The sequence below is a fragment of the Boleophthalmus pectinirostris genome, unplaced genomic scaffold (genome assembly GCF_026225935.1).
Source record: "Boleophthalmus pectinirostris isolate CB_2022bp ecotype Guang Dong unplaced genomic scaffold, ASM2622593v1 HiC_scaffold_2823, whole genome shotgun sequence".
In the NCBI taxonomy this organism is placed as follows: Eukaryota; Metazoa; Chordata; class Actinopteri; order Gobiiformes; family Gobiidae; genus Boleophthalmus; species Boleophthalmus pectinirostris.
The window spans coordinates 1256809-1282276 of record NW_026571288.1 but is presented as its reverse complement, the minus strand read 5'-3'; the positions used below and the strand labels follow the sequence as shown (position 1 = coordinate 1282276).

The 25468-nt window shown below is 40.1% G+C and overlaps 1 protein-coding gene across 1 annotated transcript in view; it reads left to right on the top strand.

Moving 5' to 3' along the window:
• Positions 1-23768, top strand: part of rbbp8l (retinoblastoma binding protein 8-like) — a 39171-nt gene extending 15403 nt beyond the window's left edge. Inside the window, exons 4-16 of the mRNA XM_020934661.2 lie at positions 448-543; positions 5056-5168; positions 6667-6742; positions 7993-8162; positions 8997-9046; positions 9130-9200; positions 9784-10054; positions 12790-13149; positions 16236-16517; positions 18791-18875; positions 19715-19779; positions 20265-20379; positions 22165-23768. Coding sequence (XP_020790320.1) covers positions 448-543; positions 5056-5168; positions 6667-6742; positions 7993-8162; positions 8997-9046; positions 9130-9200; positions 9784-10054; positions 12790-13149; positions 16236-16517; positions 18791-18875; positions 19715-19779; positions 20265-20379; positions 22165-22220 — 1810 coding nt within the window. The 3' untranslated portion in view covers positions 22221-23768. The remainder of the gene's footprint in view (positions 1-447; positions 544-5055; positions 5169-6666; positions 6743-7992; positions 8163-8996; positions 9047-9129; positions 9201-9783; positions 10055-12789; positions 13150-16235; positions 16518-18790; positions 18876-19714; positions 19780-20264; positions 20380-22164) is intronic.
• Positions 23769-25468: the final 1700 nt, after the last annotated feature.

Genomic DNA, 25468 nt, shown 5'->3' with positions numbered 1-25468 from the left:
ATATTATCCAGTTACAGTCTGTAGTGTCTGCAAACAGATAACATGAACCAAACTCCTGATCCCGGTAAAAGAATAACTCCAAAAGATGCAGCCAAACAAGATCCTCCTCCTCCACCCAGATAACCCAGCCATAAAAAGTAAAGTTGGTTATCAAAATCTAGAGCATGTGCAGAGAAAACAAATGAGAAACTTAAGCTTGTGAGGATCAGCTATGGGCTCTGCTGATGCTCCTTTAGCACAGGTCTTTTGACAGTCCAGGGGCTCATGGCGGCACAGGCTTACGTCACATGATTGTGTGTGTCTTATAGACCTGTGTCACGCCCATTGTCATGTCTGACTGACTATGCCAGTCGAAATGAGGCTCTGTAGTCCCTGCTGTGTGCTGGAGTGATAAAAATGGGCATATGTTCTTGATTGATTGATTGACTGATGTATTTTTCTCTGCAGTGACACGAAACGCATGGAGGAGCTGTACACGAGGAACCAGCAGATGAAGGAGCAGCACAGAGTCCTCACGGAGAACATCAAGACCCTGGAGAACAGGTGAACCTTTACAGCCATCAGATCAGGGCAGAGTGGGCCCCAGTGTGTAACAATTTAGCTGTAAAAAAAAAAAAAAAAAAAAAAAGCATTTTAACAATCATAGAAGTTTTTATTTCTCCAAAAAAATTTGTATATGTATATATTTTTGTGATTTTCTATTTGTAGGCAATTAAACACCTTTTATTTTATTTACATTTAGATTTAGTCAATTTTATTTTTAACATGTCCTCTGTAATGGGTGCCTGGAACATTTTGGTGTTAAATATGAAATTAAAAAATTTAACAATAACTATTTTTATGTCTAACATCTCAGCAGCCCCTACACAGTTGCCTTAGAAAGTTTTCAGTCTCATTTTGAATTTCGTCAGTTTTTATTATAGTGCAGTCAAAAACTAACGTTTAATCTCTGTGCACGGCAGCGCCCTGCAGCCTCACTGTCAGCATCACGACTTCCTGTCTAATTGTATCACTAAGGCTGCGTTCAGACTGCAGCCTGAAATGACCCAACTCTGATTTTTTGGCCCCTGTGTGACCTGTATCTGATCTTTTACAGACAGTCTGAACGACACAGATCAAATTTTTTCAAATGTTACCCAGGCCACTTGGATATGTGCTCTTGAAACTGATACATATCTGATCTTTTGACATGTGACTTCAGTCTGAACAGCCAAAGCGCATTCATCCACCTACACGTTATCAACAAGACACAAACATCACTATTCTGCGCTGAAGTAGGCGAAAATTGTTAATGAACTCCGTGTCACTGAAGCGAAGTACATCACATCTTCGCTACGTCTCCACATCCACATGTTCCTTTCAACGGACTGTCCCTCAAAACGCCACGGCCAAAACCTCGTCCTTCTCCTTCTCAATCTCTTCCTTAAAACAAGTAAGTTGTTCATGTTCTGGCTCCGGTACGAGAGGAACTTTAAAATCTCCAGGTGCTCAATGCTGCGTCCATGTTTGGACAACTTCCGTAAACACAGAGCACGCTCGCTGCGGTTGACGTCATTGTGTCTACAGTGCACATGCGGGACACTTTTGGGCCGTTTAATGTTCACACTGGAGTCACATACAAGTCACATTTAATTGGAAATGTGAACGACCTCACAAAAACATTGGATTTCACAAAAGAATCAGAAATGAGCGTTAAGCCCTGCAGTCTGAACGCAGCCTATGAGGTTTTTGCAGAGTCACATTAAAAATAAATACATATTTAAAGATAAAGGAGTGGACAGTGGATGTCACTGAGCACATGTTAAAGTCAAAATAAATTAGGTCAATACTTCAGTGGAGGACACTTCTCAGTCTGCCCTACTGTACTATGTCTCATGTTGTTTATGCTCATTTTGATGCATAATAAAAAAGTCTACATATAAAAATAATTGGCTGATTTAAAAATGTTTATTTTATGCTTTTTCATTTTAATAAAAGTGACTGTTAGCTTTGAGACACAGAGAGCTAGAGTGCTGCTGTGCACAGAGTTGCATTGAGTTTGGATTTTTTTTTTTTTATCTTGGACATAATACATAACCTTCTAATACCCCAGCACTATTTAGTCAGAGGAACCTAGTCTTCCTGGCAACTTGACTGGGAATCATGTTCTCTGGTACCTTCTCCTGTTTATAGAATACTTTATAGTATAGAATATAAAGTGGGGAGTGCTGTTGTTAAATTGCTGAGGTCATGTAGTGATAGTTTTTAAGTTAACAGCCACCTTTAGTTCAGCAGACACTGGCATTTCCAGGGCTGAAATGATCCAAATGACTGAATGTGTGAATGAAACTAAATGTAACCCCAGGACTGTTTGTGATGAGGAAACTATATTAGAACATAGATCAGAAAACAGTGCATTATGGGCCCTTTAATTTGGAGTAGGGAAAATATTTACTTAATCTTTTTACAATTACCTGTAAAACTGTGCACATACAAGTGTTCATAGAAGTAAATAGGGAAGAAGGCCATGTGTGCGTTACAGACATTTCTCACTATGTAGCCATGTTACCAAATACCAGTACTTCTTGTCAAACCAGGAACTATCTCAGAATATGATGTTTGACAAAAGTCTCAAAGCTGTAGCCCTTACAGTTCTTTGCCTGTGCAAAAGTACAGTGTGTACAGGGTGGAGACTGTACAAAGAAGTAGACTGAGAAAGTGTAACGCTAGCCATGTAGCACTCAGTTCTAGCCAAATGAAGCTCCTATAGCTCATGAAGCTCACTATAGATCTGGTTCTCCAGCCAAAGGAAACCATAAAAGACCAAAGAAGAGTGGCCTTAGAGAGAGCAGAACATCTAGAGAAGAGTGGTCTTAGAGAGAGCAGAACATCTAGAGAAGAGTGGCCTTAGAGAGAGCAGAACATCTAGAGAAGAGTGGCCTTAGAGAGAGCAGAACATCTAGAGAAGAGCGGCCTTTTAGAGAGAGCAGAACATCTAGAGAAGAGCGGCCTTTTAGAGAGAGCAGAACATCTAGAGAAGAGCAGTCTTAGAGAGAGCAGAACATCTAGAGAAGAGCGGTCTTAGAGAGAGCAGAACATCTAGAGAAGAGCGGTCTTAGAGAGAGCAGAACATCTAGAGAAGAGCGGCCTTTTAGAGAGAGCAGAACATCTAGAGAAGAGCGGGCTTAGAGAGAGCAGAACATCTAGAGAAGAGCGGCCTTAGAGAGAGCAGAACATCTAGAGAAGAGCGGTCTTAGAGAGAGCAGAACATCTAGAGAAGAGCAGTCTTAGAGAGAGCAGAACATCTTGAGAAGAGCGGCCTTAGAGAGAGCAGAACATCTAGAGAAGAGCGGCCTTAGAGAGAGCAGAACATCTAGAGAAGAGCGGTCTTAGAGAGAGCAGAACATCTAGAGAAGAGCGGTCTTAGAGAGAGCAGAACATCTAGAGAAGAGCGGTCTTAGAGAAAGCAGAACATCTAGAGAAGAGCAGTCTTAGAGAGAGCAGAACATCTAGCAGTCTTAGAGAAAGCAGAACATCTAGAGAAGAGCGGCCTTAGAGAGAGCAGAACATGTAGGGAAGATCGGTCTTAGAGAGAGCAGAACATCTAGAGAAGAGCGGTCTTAGAGAGAGCAGAACATCCAGAGAAGAGCAGTCTTAGAGAAAGCAGAACATCCAGAGAAGAGCGGCCTTAGAGAAAGCAGAACATCCAGAGAAGAGCGGCCTTAGAGAGAGCAGAACATGTAGGGAAGATCAGAAGTACAGATCAGAAGGAGTCAGATGAGTGCAGGATTATACTGGTCAGGTATTTCTCAAAACAGTGATTCATGTTTCATGCAGGACACATCAAAACTCAATGTCCAAACTAGTTTAGGACGCTCTGAGCCGCCCTCTTTTGGCGAAGAGTAATTTGTGCTTTGTTTTGAGAAGTTTGTAGAGTAAAGCTGTAGTGAGTGACATTTGTCCATCTGCACCATACACTGTACATATACTAGTCTATGATCTGCACATGACTCTGTGGAGCTCACTGTCACCACTGCACTTCTGCTCAGCTCTGTCTAAGGCCAGTCTTCTCCGATAGCTCACTTCCAACCAATCCTTTACTACATATTCATGTCATTGAGAAATTATAGTTTATTTTAATATTTTGCAAATGTTGGTATGTTTTTATGAGTTTTAGTAATTCAAACTTTAAATGTAGTGTGTATCCACTATCATAACTGAAGAAGTTGAGCTCAGGCTGATGTGCGTCTCATCTTTCTCCTCATCCAAAAAGTCACAATCACAATCTCTCTATAATTCAGTAGAGAGCTCCTCTGGTTCATTTCTATCACCTACAAAAAGAAGATCCATCAAATCCAACACAAGTGTCCAGGAGTCCATTATAATGGACATTTATAAATCATTTATTATTGTAAGACATTCAGTGTCTTGTTTGGAAAGAAGAATATTCCATAGTTCGGCTTTAACTCTACCTCCATGAAGTGACCCGTGTGCCCATGACCATAAAGTCACACAAGGCCCAGTTTGAGGCTGACACTGTGACCAGAAAGTTACGTGGTGTTGCTTTAAAGTACTGTATGTCCCCAGGCTTAAGGGCAACACTGTGACCAGAAAGTTACATAGTGTTGTTGTTGTAGTACTCGAGCCCGGGCTCAGTCTCGAGCCAAGTCTTTGCCTCAACACAGTTTTATTTTTTAACTATCTTGGTCTCATCTCGGACTCGGCTATGTTTGGACTCGACCTTCTCTTGAAGGCACTTAGACTCAGTCTTGAGGTCTGACACTGAATGTGTGATAAAATGGAGATGGATTTCTAAAAACACTGATATAAATGTGTCAAAATAACTGTAAAATACAAATAAATATCAAAAATTATAAAGATGGTCTCGATTTTGTGTTTATGGGCCATGGTCACTGTTTGATCTCGACCTTTAAAAGTCTCGGTCTTGTCTTGGTCTCGACCCTCCGAGGTTTTGGTCTTGTCTCGGTCTCATGACTCTGTTGTCTTGGACTGGTCTTGGTGTGGTCTTGACTACAACACTCCACAGTGTTGCTTTAAAGTATTGTGTGTCCCCAGGCTCAGGGCAGGGCTGTGTGATCGCTGCACTGTGACACAGGAAGTGGCCAAGAAACGACAACAAGAGTTTGAAACACTGCACCTCCAGAGTATGCAGCATATTACACTCATGGGTAAGAACGAGGGTGTCACAGGTTCAATACCCCAAACACAGCACACTAATGGGTAAGGGCGAGGGCATTAGAGGTTCAATCATTTAAAATAAAAATAAAAAATCACACCTCTGGTCCTTCATGAAAAAATGTACACCCAAAAAGAATACCATACTATTTTTTTATGCTGTACAGATTTTTTGTCAATTTATTATTATTATTATTATTATTATTATTATTTTAATCAATGTTTTCATTTACTGCCCTAATCATTCATACCAAATAATGTATAATATTTTGAAATTTTAACCCCTTAAATGCTAGTTTTGTATGTGGAAGAATCAATTTATGTGTATGGCAAAAATGAAAAAAGTCAGTTATTTCTATATCTTTCAACGAAATTTTATTTGTTTGTGATGAGGTTATCAGAAGCCAACACTGATTTTTTTAATTTATTTTTTTTAAGTTTTTGCACAAAATGCTGTTTTCCCTAAACCCCCACTGACATTCATTATAACCACACATTATTTGGTTGTAAATGTTTCTTTGGTTGTTGTAAATCATAAATTTGTAGATTTCTCCTGTTAAGAAAAGGTAAAATTAGTGCTTTTCACAATTCAAACCCAAACCGTGCCATTCCACCTTCTGTAGTCCTGTATGCAAACACAGCTATAGTTTTCCTGTGCTTTCCTATGGAGTTCTATGGGGATTATGTATAAGAGAATTCTGGAGTAATATACTTGCCTGGGGTGGGTTATGGGTGTGAAAATAAATAAATAAATAAATAAATAAATAACAATTCAAAAAGACGCAAAAAAAAAAAAATATATATATATATATATATATATATATATATATATATATATATATATATATATATATATATATATATATATATATATATATATATATATATATATATATATAATTAAAATTGAAGGACACCAAAATGAAAAATAAATAAAAAGTAAAAATAACTGGCAAACTTATACCAATAAAAAAAGACATTTTGAATGGAAGTCAATGGGACAACAAGTGTGAGGATTTTAACTGTAGATCGTTCAATTAATGTGATCTTGAAAATAATAAATAAATAAAAATACATCCCAAAATACACAATCTGGACAGTTTTGGTGCTATTTGGTGCAATATATCCAAGGTTATGCAAAAAAGAAAAGTTGCGATGTACAAAAATGTACCTGGGGTATAGGAGGGTTAAATCTCCTGTAGGGCATCACAGTGGTGCAGGGGGTTAGGCCTCGTGTAATGGAGCCTGACTTGCCCCATTTTACCCAGGAACCAGACGGTAGCCAGTTCAAACACATTCTACTGCAGCTGTCATTTTAATTACTGTAGTAGCTCAGTGGGCTGGTGGGTGATTGAATCTTTATACTATAGCTCAGCATTCATACTGCCAATGTGTTCTTAGTCAAGACACTTTACCCATTGTGAAGTTTTTCTGTTGTATTTTCCATTTTTCTGATCTTGTTTATTGTTTGTTTATTTGTTTGTTGTGAAGTGTCAGACATAAACAACCTGAAGAAAGAAAACAAGATGCTGAGGGACGAGAACCGGAGTCTACGAGCGACACTGGAGTAAGGCTCGAAGTATTTGTCCTTCATTTGGACTGCACATGTAAAATACCTGCTTTATTTTATTTTATTTTTATTTATTTTATTTTTATTACTGTTTGGTCCTGTTTGGGTAATTTGATTTTCTGATGCGATCTACTTCTCTAAACTGACAAAAAATTCTAAAAATAAGGAAATTGCCTCCAAAACTACAAAATCTTGATTTGTATGAAATATTTTAAAATGCTTCAATACCCACGATAGACCAACAGAGGGGGACAGAAACAAATCTAAAAGTTATGAAAGCCACTGGACCAGAGTATTTATGGGATATTAGTGCGTTTCAGATGACAACACAACATTCTCTAAGTCAGTATTATTTAATACAGAGAGAGAAATGTATTATTATTAAAATGCTGATTTGTGTTGTTTTTCTTGGGACTAATCACTGATAGAAATGATCAGCTTCAACATTTATGAATTGACCTTTTGGAGATTTCATGGAAAAGTACAATGTGATCAGCAAAACTGTCACTAACTCCATCTGGGACTATGACATCCTCACATTCTAGAATCTGAAACCCACCAACAACTTCAAACCTCATTGATACTTTGCTTTGACATCAGCCTGGAGGTGTTTTACATGTATGTGTTTTGGTGGAATGTTCACCAGTTACTATGGAAACAGTGCAGTGCCTTAGCAAACACAGACAAATAAGTTTTAAGATACTAAACTAAAATACAAAATGGACATAAACGGCACATTTTCAGGAGCCTGTGATCAGTCCGACCCTTAAAGGTTTTGTTTAGGAGTTTAAGTTTCAACTAAAATGTGAGACTGTAAAAAAAAAAAAAAAAAAAAAAAAACTTTAACAGTGCAAATCTGCTCACCTGTTACTGTAGTTCAGCTAAGTCAGGTGCATTGTGTAACTTTTCTAGAGGACAGTCCCCCACCTGCACCTTGTATCCATAGGTTAAGTGGCATTAAACTGATCTATCTCGACTCCACCAGGTCACGTTACAGGTCAGATCTGCTGAGAGGTGAGCCCACTCACTCTAAAAATACAAATTTTTCATTATTCATTATTATTTTGAGAAAAAAATATAGAAGTAATTTAATGAATGCAAGATCTAAACAGAGACACTGAATCTTAGGTTAAGTGCAGGTTTTACTCAGAGACACTGAAACATGGGTCAAATGCAGAGGACAATAAAGTGCACATTAAACCACAGTTAATCTCCTCTCTTTCTCTCTTGTGTTTGTTCGTGGTCAGTCAGTCCGGCCGCTCTGGCTCTGGTCCCATGGAGGTGAAGGCCGTGTCGTCCCCTGACCACTCCCCTCACCCCATGGCGCTGGTCGGCAGAGGTCAGTGCAGGGGCGGCAGTCAGGCAGCAGAAGGCGACTCGACGGTGAAGGTGGAAGCTCCTCCGAGAGTCAGCACAGGTAAACGTGGTGTCTGCAGAATACAGAAGAGTGGGTCTGGTGATATGACAACAACACATTGTATTTGTAATTATAACAGTTAGAAGAATTATTGTGACAGACGCTCAGATGAAGCTGGTGTAGGACTGGGCAAAAAATAAAAAAATAAAAAATCCTTGAATTGAATGTTAAATTCAAATCTATTTATTTGGAAGAAAATGTGATTCTTTCTTGCAGTGGAAATAGCTGTTTTTGTGCCTTTTGGAGAAGAGAAAAGTAAAGGAGTTGAGCCCAGAGCCAGAGCTGAAATCAGATACATCAGATTACATGTAGTGAACGTGCAAGTCGTGTCTTTGCCCCACAGCTCCATGTTTAACGCAGCCCCAACTCTGTTAGGATTAGATTTATCTCATTCATAAAATGGAGACAGATTTCCCCTAATGGCCCATGGGTTCAATCTGATCACTTTGGAATTCAAAGTAGAACTAACAGCAGATGCTTTGGCTTCTATTAACTTTCATACTTTCACAAAATGATAATTTTATCCAAAAGGAAAAAAATACATAACACGCATAGAACAGAGCTCATGCTGAAGTGGTTGTGTCTATTTCACTAACACAGAGAGCACTTCAAAAAGCGTTATAATAAACAGGTCAAAGCTTTTGTAGCAGATTCACACAAACACTGATGAGGCAGATCTTTGACAGTGCAGTTTGAGGAGAGTATCTGCTCCTCGAGACAAAAGAGCCACTCTGATTTGTAGAAAAACTTTTGTTATTTTAAAGATGAACAGTAAATGCCGTACATAGTTTCAGGTGTTTTTTTCCTGATGTTTTCCTGTTCTTGTCCCAACAGAGTCTCGAAGTGACAGTCGTCATTTGAGAGAGTGGCCCCGCAGCGTCTTTGTAAGTCTGGACCTCTCTGCTCTGATCACCGGGACACTTTAATCTTTTAGACACTTTTAAATCTTTGATTTTTCTGTTTTCAGGAGTCGTATAAGCCCCTCCCAAACTCCCCGTCTGCCTCGTGGAAACCTCAGCCCAGAGTCATGGAGAGAAGGTGAGATGAAGTAAACTTAAGCAGGACTGGACCTGCTACTTGGATGGGAGGCTGCTGGGAATTGGTGGTGTTCAGATTGTAGAACATGATGATGTCATCCTCCCAGATGTTGAACATGATCATTTCTATTAGTGACTAGATCCAAGAACTCACTGTATTACTGCACACATCTGCATCTGAACATTCATTTGACCCATCTGTAGTAAATATGATTGGTCTATAGAATGTTGTGACATCATCTGAAACACAGCAACACCAAGTGCCACAGTCGGGCTACAGTGGCAAGAGCTGAAGTTGTATCTAAGACACTTCACCCACTATGTGAGCAGAGTACCATCCCTGGAACCTACGACAACTGAGGGATTACAGACATAGAAAAGAAAACACTACTAAAATACTAAAAGAAAGTACCATTTAATGTAAAAATCACTATATATCTATTTATTATCTAAAGAGAGAGTGTTGAGTCTATTTCTCAGTGTAGAAATTGAGTTTGAAATGTTAGTGTTGTGCCTCTACTGAAACTGAGCTTTATGTCTTTTTTTTTTTTTTTTTAGAATAATGAGTTGTGTATTTTTCATAGATCTAACAGCGAGGACCAGACACACTCCAGCTCTCCTCCTGGAAAGCCCCACCCTCCTTCCTCGCTCTCCTCCTCCCTCCCCTCCGTCTCCCTCTCCCCCTCCCTCTCCTCCCTCCCTCCTGTAGCAGAGGTCCACGCCCCCAGTAGACACATCCTCCACGCCCCCGTTCCGTGCAGGCCCCATCCTCTGAAGAGCGCCCCGGGACCTCTGCCTACGTGGCCCCCCCTCGGAGACCCTCCAGACTGGGCCACTGCCATTGCCGCCTCCCAGGTGATCCACAGTCTGCATGTTCTGCTTATGTCTGGGTCAGAATCATCGACTGTATGTATGCTGTATGTATGCTGTATGATGATTGTAGACTGTACGATGACGATCTGCTCGAAAAAGCTGGAGAGATGAGGTCTAAGCACCACCCTCCAACAGGACACAGGGCCCCAGGGGAGAGATGAGGTCTAAGCCCCACCCTCCAACAGGACACAGGACCCCAGGGGAGAGATGAGGTCTAAGCACCAACCCTCCACCAGGACACAAGGCCCCAGGGGAGAGATGAGGTCTAAGCACCAACCCTCCACCAGGACACAGGACCCAGGGGTGAGATGAGGTCTAAGCACCAACCCTCCACCAGGACACAGGACCCCAGGGGAGAGATGAGGTCTAAGCACAAACCCTCCACCAGAAGCCCACGTGACAGACCCTGGGAGCTGCAGTCGGCCTCCGCTCCTGGTGCAGAAAGCTGCAACAGAGGCAACACTGGAATCCTAAAAGTGATAAAGGAATATGAGTTGAAGCTAACAGTGCCTAAAATAAACAAATATAGTAAAATATGTAGAATAAAAACACATAAAAGTATAAAATTTCAATAAAAGTCAAGATAAAAAGGTGGGTTTTGTACCTACTCGTAAAAACGTTCTCTGCCGCCCTGAGGATGCCACCACCAGGGGCACTAGAGCAGTCCCAATGAGACAAGCCCTAAAACACGACTGGTTTTACTTTTACTCATTTCAAGTTTCTCCCTCTTGGTGATCATCCCTACAGGGAGTATGAGGCCATTCCTGAACTCTACAGAAGCTGCACAGATTGTCCAAAACCAGCAGTGTGGGCAGGAAGGGGTGTTACCTTCAGCAGCCTTGCTCCTGATTGGTTCTTTCGTTGTGCACCTGGATTTCCAAATATGGAACTTGTCTCTATCTTAGCTTGTATAACTGCGAGACTCCTGAGCTTCATTTGACTGGAGCCAAACACTTTGAGTGACATGACACTCCCTCAGTCGATGTTCTCGCTGAGAGCTCTTTATTTCTTAATCAAAACATGCACAACTGTCAGTCCTCCAGCGAGGTGCTCCTGACCACCATCCTGCCTCACATCTGGTGCCAGATCCTGGAGCCTGGGTCAAATGCAGAGGATAAAATAGAACATTTGTTAAAGGTCCATTGTGTAACATTCCAAGAGTCCACAATTTGCTTGTTTCCATGGAGATGTTATTGTTCTGCCTCTAATGTTTCAGAGTATGGCACTAAATGTATCTATCTTCATGGAGACTGTAAATTACCGTATTTTCAGGGCTATTAGGTGCTCTGGATTATAAAGGCGCTCTGTCATTAAATGGTCTATTTTCAAAGTTTTTTCACAAATAAACCGCACTGGACTTTAAATCAAACACAACAGTGTGATGGGTGAGTGGTTTTGTTTGTTTGTTCGTTCACGGTGACTCTGGGCTTTGTTCAGTTGTGGCGTGTAGGGAGGGTGCTGTCTGGGACCAACGGATTGTCGGCGTGTTCGCAGTGACTCAGTTGTTCAGTTGTGTCTGTTTTGGGTGTTTTTGGCTGTGCGGTTGCTGTCTGCTCCGTGTGTGTTTGCGTGCGCTGCGGCTTTGTAGTTTACTGAAGTCGTGCTTGGACACCCGAGTGGATTTGTGTATAGGGCGCTCTGGATTGTGGGGCGCGCAGTCATTTTTTGATGGGGTTGGAGGCTTATGAGCACGCCTAATAGCCCGGAAAATACGGTATGCCAAGTGTTTTTAGGTCAAAGGTCGCCAGCCTTTTATCTTTGGTGAGCTACCTTTACAAAACAAAAATGCCAAAGAGCTACTTATGCAAGAAATGTAGTAAATATAAGAGCCACAGCCTTAGATTAGGGACAGTTAGACGGATAAAATATAAATCATTATTTATTTATTAGTGCACAAAACTGAGCATTAATATGGTAGATTTACAATGGTAATTACCGTATTTTCCGCACTATAGGGCATGCTCTTAAGCCTCCAACCCCATCAAAAAACGACTGAGCTCCCAACAATCCAGAGGGCCCTATTCACGAATCCACTCGGGTGTCCCAGCAAGACTTCAGTAAACTACAAAGCCTCATCACCCACAGCGCACACAAACACACACGGAGCAGACAGCGACCACACAGCAAAACACACCCACAGACACACTCATCACTCCACGCTGACGAGGAACGGAATGGAGGAACGAACTGAAAAAGCGAGTGCAATGTGCCACTTCTAGACACGACTGAACAACTGAGTCACTGCGAACACGCCGACAATCCAGCAGTCCCAGACACACCCTCCCTACACGCCACAACTGAACAAAGCCCAGAGTCACCGTGAACGCCACAAACAAACAAAACCACTCACCCATCACACTGTTGGGTTTCATTTAAAGTCCGGTGCGGTTTATTTGTGAAAAAAGTTAGAAAATAGACCATGTAATGACGGAAAATACGGTAATCAGATTTTACTTATTCAGCACATATAATTAAGAAATCCCTTGGTGAGCTACTTGGCTACAGGTTGGAGACTCCTGTTGTAGTTTGTTTTAGCTATATCAACACCAGTAATTGAATAAATGCATGATAGACAAGTTTAATGCCATACTGTGGAACATTTCAGGCTAAGCTACATCTCTATCGCAGCCCCCACCAATAAAGTGAATGCAAGAGACACACTAAGATATGAAAAACTAAGTCTCAATTCTGAAATGAAGTTGTTGTTTCTTTTGCAGTGCAACAAATCTCGCCTCCCAAACCTGATCCCGTCCCACCAGCACGTCAACAGCCACTCGTCCAGACGACTGACCCCGGGGCAAGTGTGGCACAAACCAGCCGCCTCTCTCCAGAACCAGACCAAAGAGCCCACGGTGGTGTTCAGATTGAGGAGCAGAGAGCAGGAGAGAGGGAGCGCTCCACTGCTGTCTCAGGGACCTCAGGGACCTCAGGGGCCTCAGGGACCTCAGGGGCCTCAGGGACCTCAGGGGCCTCAGGGAGCACAGGGGCCTCAGGGAGCACAGGGAGCTAAAGGAGCACAGGGACAGGAGATCCATGTGGTGCCGTCTGAGGAGGGCAGCAGCCAGGAGGGAAGTGAGGTGAGGAGGGGGGCTGATGCTGATACTGATAATCGATACTGAAATTAGTGTCAAAACTAAATACTCATTTGAGCAAGTATCGATACTAAAACGTCTCATTCAGAGGACAGAAATGAATCTTTCCTGAATGTCTTTAGAATGATAGACTAGTATACACCCCTGGACCACTATGAACCTCCTGCACCACTGAGGGATTATACACATATTAGTAGTAGTAGTAGTAGTTTATTTGGACATTTTGCAGCACTAGACTAAACAGATTACAACCTCATGGATCATGACCGAAAGGTTTGGGCTGAAGTAAAAAAGTACTTATAACACCAAACCCTATTAAACAATGACACAGTTCCATCAACAACAGCAAGTTTGTATTTACAGTTTCACTTGCGACTTACTGTCGACAAACTATACATTAAAACAAACAACATTTAGTGTATAATTCATTCCAGAGCTATATACCTTTCAAAACATAACGCTTCATACTTTTTTTTTTTTTTTTTTCAGCAGTGTAAGACTTTTTTTTACATCATTACTCAGGTTGTTCCATAAACTAACACCTAGAACAGAAATATAAATACAGATATAGAATTTATTTTATTTTATTTTATTTTTTAAGATCCTGTTCTTCTGAGGTTATACTATACTATACTATACTATACTATACTATTACTATACTATTACTATACTTATACTATACTGTACTATACTGTACTATACTATACTATACTATACTATACTTACTATACTATACTATACTATACTATTACTATACTATTACTATACTTATACTATACTGTACTATACTGTACTATACTATACTATACTATACTATACTATACTATACTATACTATATACTACTATACTTATACTATACTATACTATACTATACTATACTATACTATACTATACTATACTATACTATACTATACTATACTATACTGTACTATACTATACTTATACTATACTATACTATACTATACTATACTATACTATACTATACTATACTTATACTATTACTATACTTATACTATACTATACTTATACTATACTATACTATACTATACTATTACTATTACTATTACTATACTTATACTATACTATTCTATTCTATACTATACTATACTTATAGTATACTTATACTGTACTTATACTATACTTATACTATACTGTACTATACTATACTATACTATACTATACTATAACTCCTATATACCAGGGGGAAGTATGATCTAGGCCTTGTACATCACTACTGGTGTACTCAGGTCAACAAGATCAAAAACGGAAGTACTTTTATCTTAACAAAAAGAGGATTTGTTTGTGCATATTAATTTACATAATTAATTATCCTGATAACCTTCTTTTGGAGTAGAAACATTTTATTAATATTTGATATGTGAATTATTTGATGATTATTGAATTATAAAATATTTGAAGTATCCCTCATATAAAAACAAATGGGAATAAAAAAAGAAAGTGCTGCCATTTAATGTTGGGAATCACATTCTATTGTCTAAAGAAAAGAGTGTTTTTTTTGTTTTGTTTTGTTTTGTTTGTTTGTTTGTTTTTTCAAATTTTGGCCTCAAGACAATGTATTAGGGCCTAAAAAAGAATAACTAAACCAAACAAGGTTACATGTCACGGATCATTGTTCATGCAGTGTGTGTAACAGTCCTGTTTTGTCCAGTAATTTTCTCTCATTCTTGCATATTTGAGTAATCTAGAGATCTCTCACGAACACTATTCTAGCCTTCCTTACGGTTAGCAGTACGAACTTGTACAAGTCTACCTCCCCCATGCTCCTACACGACGATTCTCTATAAATACCGTATTTTCCGCACTATAGGGCGCTCTGGATTATAAGGGGCACTGTCACTGAATGGTCTGTTTGGAACTTTTTTTATAAATAAACTTTAAACAAAACTTTAAAGGAAACCCAACAGTTAGATGTGTCAGTTGGACTTTGTTTGTGGCGTTCACAGTGACTCTGGGCTTTGTTCAGTTGTGGCGTGTAGGGAGGGTGCTGTCTGGGACCAACAGATTGTCGGCGTGTTCACAGTGACTCAGTTGTTCAGTCGTGTCTAGAAGTGGCACATTGGACTTACTTTTTCGGTTTGTTCCTCCTTTCCTTTCCTCTTCGGCGTGGAATGATGAGTGTGTCTGTGGGTGTTTTTGGCTGTGAGGTCGCTGTCTGCTCCGTGTGTGTTTGCGTGCACTGTGGGTGCTTTGTAGTTTACTGAAGTCATGCTGGGACACCCGAGTGGATTCGTGTATAGGGCGCTCTGGATTGTGGGGCGCGCGGTCATATTTTGATGGGGTTGGAGGCTTAGGAGTGCACCTTATAGTGCAGAAAATACAGTATACAAAACATGTACACAGCAACTTGACAAACCTGATGTGATGTGCAGTCGTTTCATTAGTGGGATGCACGCTGATTGTGTTGTGATAGCACTCTGAAGGGGAAGTGATTTAGCATGGGGAGCAAAGGGAGAGGGGCCTTAAACATATTTAACATGTTCATATATTGTTTTCAGTGAATATAGCATTTTCCAAACAATTAAAGGAAACATGATGATCTAAACATGTCAGTGCCCCAGAAAAGTAACTCTGCATCTTTGGTAAAGGTTCATTCTGTCTTTAATTATAAACTTACAATTTGCCCATTCTAAATTCACTAGAGATGTAACAATAACCAAAATATCATGATATCGTTTTGTCAAAAGTCTCACAATAATATCTTGGGCTGTCACAGTATATTGAATTACAAGTTCTTTTGCTTAAATGCATGCTTTTACAGTAGTAACAGCTTATAAACATCTGGTACTACATATCCCATGATTCATTTCAGTGTAGACATCATGAAGAAATGTGTTTTTACTTTAATTCTTGGGATTATGAAGGCAATAATTCACACCAAAATCTTGTCAAGGTATTTTAAAAGCAAAAAAGTGTCCTATCTACAGTTATATCAGCCTCTCCAAAATATTGCAATAAATATTGTACAGTGAGATGCATATCGTGATAATATTGTACCGATTTGGTTATTGTTACATCCCTAAAATTCACTGTTCTGTTGTCTCCTTTTCAGTGTGAGGGACCTCTTGACCTGTCAGACACGGGGAGGACCAAACCTGCACCGCGGGACAGCTCCCCACCAGGGGGCGCAGTGCAGGCAGCTCCAGCAGAGGGCGCCGTGCAGAGCGGAGATGAAACGTGTGCAGAACCGCAGTCTGCCCCCAAGGCGACTACGACCCCAACTGTGACAGAGACACCGGAGGATAGACCGGAGGGGAGACCGGAGGAGAGGCCGGAGGAGACACAGGAGAAGACAGCAGAAGAGACACCAGAAGAGGGCAGCGAGAACAAAAAGGTGAATGCAGACACCTCACATCAGCTCACTGTAGTTTAAACTTTAAACCAGGACTAAATCAGGGCAAAACATGGACTAAACCAGGACTAAACATGGACTAAACCAGGACTAAACCAGGACAAAACATGGACTAAACTAGGACAAAACCAGGACTAAACCAGGAAAAAAACAGGACTAAACCAGGACAAAACATGGACTAAACCAGGACTAAACCAGGACAAAACATGGACTAAACCAGGACTAAACCAGGACAAAACATGGACTAAACTAGGACAAAACCAGGACTAAACCAGGAAAAAAACAGGACTAAACCAGGACTAAACATGGACTAAATCAAGACTAAACCAGGATTAAACCAGGACTAAACTGGGACTAAATCAAGACAAAACATGGACTAAACCAGGACTAAGCCTTGACTAAACCAGGACTAAGTCAGGACTAAACCAGGACTAAACCACGACTAAGCCAGGACTAAGCCAGGACTAAACCAGGACTAAACCAGGACCAAACAGGACTAAACCAGGACTAAACCAGGACTAAGCCAGGATTAAACCAGGACAAAACATGGACTAAATCAGGACTAAACCAGGACTAAACAAGGACTAAACCAGGACTAAGCCAGGACTAAATCAGGACTAAACATGGACCAACCAAGGAACTAACCACAGGACTGAACCTGTACTAAACCAGGACTAACTGAGGTGGAGACAGGTCAGAGTCGCAGGTGGAGTTTGCTGTGTAACTGTCAGATGCAGATTTGTTGACCTGCTTTATTGTTCATATATCTGTAATGACTGGGTGTATCCACATGAATAGGGTGACCAAATTTAAAAAATCTAAAACTAGGACACCCCTGATTTGTGGTGGTTGGTAATAATAAAATTGTGAATCGAGTGTGTTATTAAGGAAAATTGTTCTGTGCTCAGCGCATTCATGAACATGAACATGAGTCAGTATAGTCACATTTTCTTTGTGTTTTGGTAATTCTAAGCATCCTTTTCTGTATTTTACCTAAATAAATGACAGTTTATGTTTCTCTTTACTGTTGGTAGTGATCAAATTAGTCCAAAATAGGGACACCTGGGACATTTCTTGAATAAAACTGGGACAAATCACTGGTTTTGTATAAACGTGCTGGGACAGGGGATACAGGCTCAAAACTGGGACTGTCCCGGGTAAACAGGGATGTCTGGTCACACTACACCAGGGGTCAGGAGTACCAGCTCCAGTAGCTTTCCATCCTCTTCCAGTATCTCTAGAAAGGGATTTCTGAATTATACATATTATCCTGAATAACTCAAAATGGTTTAATTATATGAATATTACCACTGGTGCCTAACTCTGTGCACTAATAACTGGATATTCTAAATCCAGTTATCTCTGTACACAGAGATAAAATCATGTGTAAAATACTGTGAACAAGTATATATACAATTATTCAATATTACAAGACCTCAAAATGAGTTAAAAGCAAAAAAAAAAAACCCCAAAAAAAACAAAACGGGTGATTTAAGAAGTGATTTAAAAACAAGAAGAGAGTTACTGTAGCTTGTCTTATGTGAATAGTCAACTCATTCCATAATTTAGGCCCAACAGAAAATGCTCTGTCTTCTCTAAACTTCCTCCAGGATTGAGGAACCTTGAGGGAGGCACATTGGAGAGGACAGCACCAGCAGGTCAGCCCGGTGCTGCAGGGCAAGGCCATTAATGGTTTATGTTGTATAGGCATCTAACTGCACCCCAACTCGCCTTCTGCCTTAAATCTATTTCTTTCAACCACTGAAATTAGTAGCTCTTTGGCATTTTCGTTTTGTAAAAAAAGAGGTTGGAGACCTCTGCCCTACACATTCAAGAAAAACTAGCACAAAGTTCAACATCTTCTCTGTCAGGTGAAATAAACTAAAGTCAAATGATTTTCAACCCCAAAGACGTGAGAGTTTCAGGTGAAAGATTAATATGACACATTTGTGAAGCCAATTCCAAACAAATAATGAGAAGCTTCAGCATCCGTGGATCAGACGTTTGGAGACTTTGTTCATAAACAGTGGATCTGCCAGGAAGTCATACAGGTCCCTGATGTCCACCTCAGACTTTACAACATCAACATGAGAAATTAAAACAACAGTAACTGTGTATGAAAGGTACATGCCTTACTAGGAACATGTTAAGCAATGCAATAACATCTCCATGAAGACGAGAAGTTGGGAAAGTTATGCAGTGCCTCTTTAAGACTGTGTTGTCCAGTATTCTGAGAACATAATGTTTGTTTTCAGCAGGTGGTCAAACAGAAGGAGCAGGTGAATGGGAAAGACGAGCAGGGCAAAAAGGTCCCAGTGCTCACCATCTCTCTGAGGCCAGGTAAACCTCTCCACACGGCACAATACAGACAACTGACACTGACCAAAGACTAACGCCGTAACAAAAGAGTATCAGAGAGACAGAGAGAGATCCTTTATTGATCTTGAGGGAAATTCAAGTTTTGCTGCAGCAGTTGATATTTGTCAAAGGTCTGAGGTCAGTTTGACAGGAGGACTGGTCAGGGAGGGTCAGCAGATTCTATGTCCCTGCTCTGTGTCCTACAGCATGGACAGGAAAGGCTCTGGTGTTTCAGTTGTTGACAAAATGATCCATTCCCTGAAAATGTTTCTTCTCGAAGTTCTTCTGCCACATTTGCTGCCAGACATGTGCCAAAAACAAACAGCTCATTTCACAAAATCCTGCAGCCCCTCACTTGTGTCTTTTGAACTGTACATGCTGCACTTCTTAGTTGGTTTAAAATGTCCTGATATGTTGTGGAAAACTGAAATCAAAAAGCACAAAAGTTTCAAAGACTACTCTATGTGAGCCAGGTAGCCACAAAAGCAGCCTAGTCCCAGTACAGATTGTATAAGCTGCTCTTGAAATCAAAATAAGTCTGCATCTAATCATTTTTGACCCTAATCAGGTGTTTTATTGTCCGATAATCAGGAATACTCCTCTCTGGTCTCTGAGAGTGTGAAAAGTGTTTATAAACTCATTGTGGTGAATAATCAGAATGCTCTAACTGCACAAGCAAAGTGAAGAAGAACTTTGGACCACTGCACAGAGAATTACTTATTTTTCATGTTTTTTAAAGCAATAAAAATGAGGTACAGAGCTTTTAAATCATGTAATGATAATTAATGAATGTTGATGAGCTCCCTCTTGTGTCTGAACAGTGGTGGTGCTGGAGAGTCTCAAGTCTGCGGCGCAGAAACACGACTCATCATCATCCAATCAGAACGTACGTCATTCAGTACAATACAATACAAAACAATACAATAGTATCATTTTACATTTTGACAAAGATTTTCTGTTATTTGATGATATGTGCACAAGGGAAACACAAATGATTCCCTCTTTGAGTAGGATATTTTGCAGTGACGTCATGCCGGGAAGGGTGCATCTATGTCTATGGTAGAATGTTTAGCAGTTTCCATGGTGACACAACGCACATATAGTAAACAGAGCTTGATATGTTTTTAGATCATCTGAAAATTTATTTCAACACAAAATGGAATTAAGCAACAAATGTTCAGGAGTCTGTGATCAATACAAGTGTGCACGGTCTTGTTTAGGAGTTTGATTTTCAACAAAAAGGTGAAAAACTGTTGCCCCTTCACCCACCCCTCACCAGGGAATGTTGATGATATCAGCTGCAAAGTATCAATAAGATTTACTTAGAAAATAAGTGTGATTAGTTTGTGACTTGGGTGTAACTGTGCGCAGTCCCCGGAGGAGGCAGGAGGGGTCAGTAGCTCTGATGAGAGGGAGGAGGAGAGCGGTGACAGCGGAGCGGACAGTGGAGGCAAGAGGAAGAGAGAGGACAGCGACTCAGATGAACGTGAGCCCGGTTTTAAAATGAATATGATTACTGAATAAAAACAAACTCTCATCTCCATAAAGTGTATAAGGCACTGTCACTTTCATACTGAGTCAACATGAGCAGCACTGCCACAGCACGAGGGCCGCAGGATCAGGCAAACCAAAATCACTATATGAACAGACACATTAACAAATCACAAAGAATGCAGTTTTTCGATGTACCACCATTTCCTCCACAAACAACAAAAGTCTTATTCCACTTAAAAACAAAAAAACAAAAAACTGCTAATCCTGTAGCTGAGGTCTGCACAATCCCTCAGTCTAAGGCTCTGAAATGTGATTCTTGTTTTCGTTTGTCAGTTCAGATTTCAGTCTTTTGTCATTTTTTCAAATAATACCAATAAACAATAATAAAACCAAAACCTATTATTAAAACAAAAAACACAAAACAAATAGCAACCACCAAACCATACATATATAACAATAGATGCATTAAGAATTTCAGACTTCCGGTCATTGCACAATTCATACTGGGAAGGAATTTCCGAAAAAGTGAGCAACAAACCTCCATGTTTGTCTATTGACAAAGTTGATCTTTTCTAGTCTTTTGAACCATATCACTTTTGTTTCTGGTTCTGATATTGTCATATTTTAGTTTTGGGATTCGGACATTGTTAATTGTGTGGTTGTTGGATCCTAATAGCAGAAAATGGCTCGAGAAATTTGTTTGCGAACTCCATAAATGCAAAAGGGAATCAGATGTGTGTGACTGTAAACCTCTGTTCAAACTGTTTCCCTTCTCAACGGAATTGAAAAATAGTGAAAAGTGAAGGTGATGGGCAGGATTGATCCACAGGAAGGACCAGAAAGGAAACCTTTGACTGTCTAAATCATCCCAAGTTTGCAGCAAACATTTTGTATGTGAAGTGCCATCAAAGCAGGATCCTGTTTGTTAATCAAGAGGTACAGAAGACAAACAGACTGAGCTGCACTTTCTTGTTCTTTGGTTTTACAGCAACATCACGTCTTGGTCTCTCTGCAGTGGAAGGTGTTTCTTGGTGAATAGTTGGTGCCTTTCGCTTTGGTGTTGATTTTTTAAATTCGTAATCACGGTGGAGCGAAGGATCGGGATTTTGTTTTGTTGTCGCTCCACATACAAAAATATCCGCTGCAAACTCAGGATGATTTCTTAGACAGTCAAAGGTTTCCTTTTTGGTTCTTCCTGTGGATCAATCCTGCCCATCACCTTCACCTTTCACTATTTTTCAATTCCGTTGGGAAGAGAAACAGTTTGAACAGAGGTTTGCAGTCACACACATCTGATTCACTTTTGCAATTATGGAGTTCACAAACACATTTCCGCTGTTAGGATCCAACAATGACACAATTAGAATGTCTGAATCCCAAAACTAAAATATGACAATATCAGAATCAGAAACAAAAGTGATATGGTTCAAAAGACTAGAAAAGATCGACTTTGACAATAGACACTGAGAAAACAAACATGGAGATTTGATGCTCACTTTTTCGGAAAATGCTTCTCAGTATGAAATGCACAATGACCGGAAGTCCGAGATTCTTAATGCATCTATTAGGAGTTAAAAACTAAATATTTGATCTTTTGAATGGTCTAAAGTCCTTAAAATGTCCCCGTAAAACCAGATGAAAATGAAATCCATGAAAAAAAAGTAAGGTCCTATACTCTCGTACTAAAAGAATATACATTAGTCATATTCATTTAAACCATCCTTCATTTGTTTCCAGGTGTATTTTTGTCATTTTTTTGTTTGTTTTTTTTCCTCAGCTGTTTCACCACAGAGGAAAGTCATCATCACAGTGAGGGGCGAGGACAAGAGCTGAACCAAGCCTCATGAACGGACCGGGAAATATACTACAAAATATACTACAGAATACTACACAATATAGAAGAGAATATGCAGCCCGTTATACGACACATTTCTGTCAAAGAGAGTTTCTGTACTTTGTAATCCAGCATCTGTCTGACTTTTGCACTATACTTTTATAACAATGTTTTACACAAGCAGCTCATGGACTAAACTGGGACTAAACTAGGGCTAAACCAGGACTAAACCAGGGCTAAACCAGGACTAAACCAGGGCTAAACCAGGGCTAAACCAGGACTAAACCAGGACTAAACCAGGGCTAAACCAGGGCTAAACCAGGGACTAAACCAGGACTAAACCAGGACTAAACCAGGAAATAAACCAGGACTGAACCGGCCATGATCCAAGACTGATCCAGGACTAGACCAGAACTGGAACATGCAGACTTAGGACTAAACCAACTTTAAACTACAGCAGGTCTAAATCACTTAAACAAAACCATGTCTAAACCACTAGACCAGGACTAGACTGAGACTTAAACCAGGACTAAATTATGACTAAACTGAGACTAAACTAAAACTAAACCAGGACTAAACTGAGACTAAACCAGGACTAAATTTAGACTAAACCAGGACTAATTTGAAACTAAAACAGGACTAAATTCAGACTAAACCAGGACTAAATTGAGACTAAACCAGGACTAAACTGAGACAAAAACAGGACTAAACTGAGACTAAACCAGGACTACATTGAGACTAAACCAGTACTGAACTTAGACTAAACCAGGATTAAACTAAGGCTAAATGAGGACTAAACCAGGACTAACCTGAAACTAAACCAGGCCTAAACTGAGACTAAACTGAGACTAAACCAGGCATAAACTGAGACTAAACCAGGACTAAACTATGACTAAACTGAGACTAAACTGAAACTAAAGCAGGACTAAACTATGACTAAACCAGGACTGAACTGAGACTAAACCAGGACTAAACTGAGACTAAATGAGGACTAAACTGGGACCAAACTAGGACTAAATCAGGAATGAATAGGTCTAAATTAGGACTAAGATAAAACAAAGATACAAACAAAACAAAGAACAAAGACAAAACAAGAAACTAAAAAAAAAAAAAAAAAAAAAAAAAAAAATACTATACCTGGACTAGACTAGAAAATAAACAAGGACTGAAACAGAAACAAAACCAGGACTAAACCAGGTCTAAACTAGGACTAAACCAGCACTAAGATAGTAGTAAAACAGGACTAAACCAGGAATAGACTAGGAAATAAACCAGGAACAAAACCGGGACTAAACCAGGACTAAATGAGGACTGGAGGTCTGGTTGTGAGGTGGGTGGTGTTTCTTGCCACTAAACAAAATATGATTTTGTTGAAGTGAGTCCACATTTGAAAGCCGTTGTGTGTTAAAGGTTCGAGGAGAGCTGTGACGTGAGCCATAAACCTGTGACTAGCACGAGCATTAGCATTAGCATTAGCATTAGCATTTCAGCCTGTGTCTTCCTGTGTTCTGTGGGGGATGTTTGAAACTGTCATGTGTCCATCGTTTTTAAATAAAGTATATTTTGAATAAGATGATTTTTAAAGATATTATATATATAAGGGCGTTGCTCTGTGAATGCACAATCATCCTCTCTGTTTTGAGAATATTGAAGTTTATCGTGAACTTACGTGAACTTAAATATATCACACCTATGAGTTCAAATAATTCAACATTTATTATTCACTTTGGTCAATTTTTACATTTTGATACAGTGTTTTTCCACCTTCAAGACACTCAAAGTATTTTACAACAAGGAAACACTCACACACTCACACACACACTCACACACCAGTGTACACAGACACTGGGGGTGAGGTGGGTTAAGTGTCTTGCCCAAGGACACAACAACAACATTCATCTGTGAGAGCTGGAATCACACTGCCAACCTGTGGATCACGATTTGTTTTGTATTATTTTGTATGGGGCCGATCCATCCATTTTCTTCCTCTTATCCAGGGCCAGGTTGCAGGGGCAGAAGTCTAAGCAGGGACTCCCAGATTTCCTTCACCCCAGACACTTCCTCCAGCTCCTCCAGCGGGACCCCGAGGTGTTCCCAGGCCAGCCCAGAGACATAGTCCCTCCAGAGTGTCCTGGGTCTTCTCCGAGGCCTCCTCCTGGTGGGACATGCCAGGAACACCTCCCAAGAGAAGCACCCAGGAGGCCTCAGAACAAATGCTCGAACCACCTCAACTGGCTCCCATGTCAAGAGGAGCAGCGGCTCTACTACAAGCTCCTCCTGTGACTGAGCTCTTCACCCTATCTCTAAGGGAGCACCCAGCCACCCTGCGAAGGAAACTCATTTTAGCCGCTTGTATCCGAGATCTTGTTCTTTCAGTCATTACTGTATGCAGCTGATTCTTAGAGCAAATAAGTTCAATAAGGACGATAAATCCGTTTTAAAGCCTCCAAAGAATTGGCATGATGTGAACGTGATGGTCACACAAATTAACCGACATTATCTCGTTTTTAAGATGCAAAATGTTTCCCAAATTTTTGACATGAAGGGGATCCCCTTTAACTGAAAGGGCCCCCATAAAATAAGTGTGGTTTAGGAGAGTTTAGAGACAAAAGTGAGGCAGAAGAAGGTCCACTGTGCTGATTTAAAGGGCCCACTGTTTTGTCAAAATGCGCTGTTCCATTGAAATTATCTCCCAGCAGCCTAAATCGACAGTGACGTCTATCAACTCACACTACCCCATTGAAATAAGTGACCTTCTGTTTTCAGTTTACAGTTGTATAGATTCAATAAAACCAAATCCTGACCTGCCCAGTTTTACAACATATTTCTTTGAATTAGGGATGCAGGTTTGATGCTGTTTGCACATGGTGATCAAATTTTAACTTTAGTTATGTCAAATTTCACCTCATTTATATGAATTTGTTTAGTTCATTTGAACAGATGTATTCCGTTCAAACAGAATTCTGACTAAAGGGAGCACAGATCCACAGGGCAATTTATCCATCACACAATGTCCCACTGTACAACCAACATTATTCACTCATTTAGATGAATTTGGGTAGAGGAGTTCATTTCCACAGGACGATATTTTCTATCAAATAAAACTGCCACTACAGAAGAGAAAGAAATGACTGGAAACACTCAAATCTTAAATAGCATTAAATATTATATATTTAATGCTAATATCACAGGCTACAATGTGAATTTCCTATTATAATATAGTGATATTTTATTTATACAATGCATT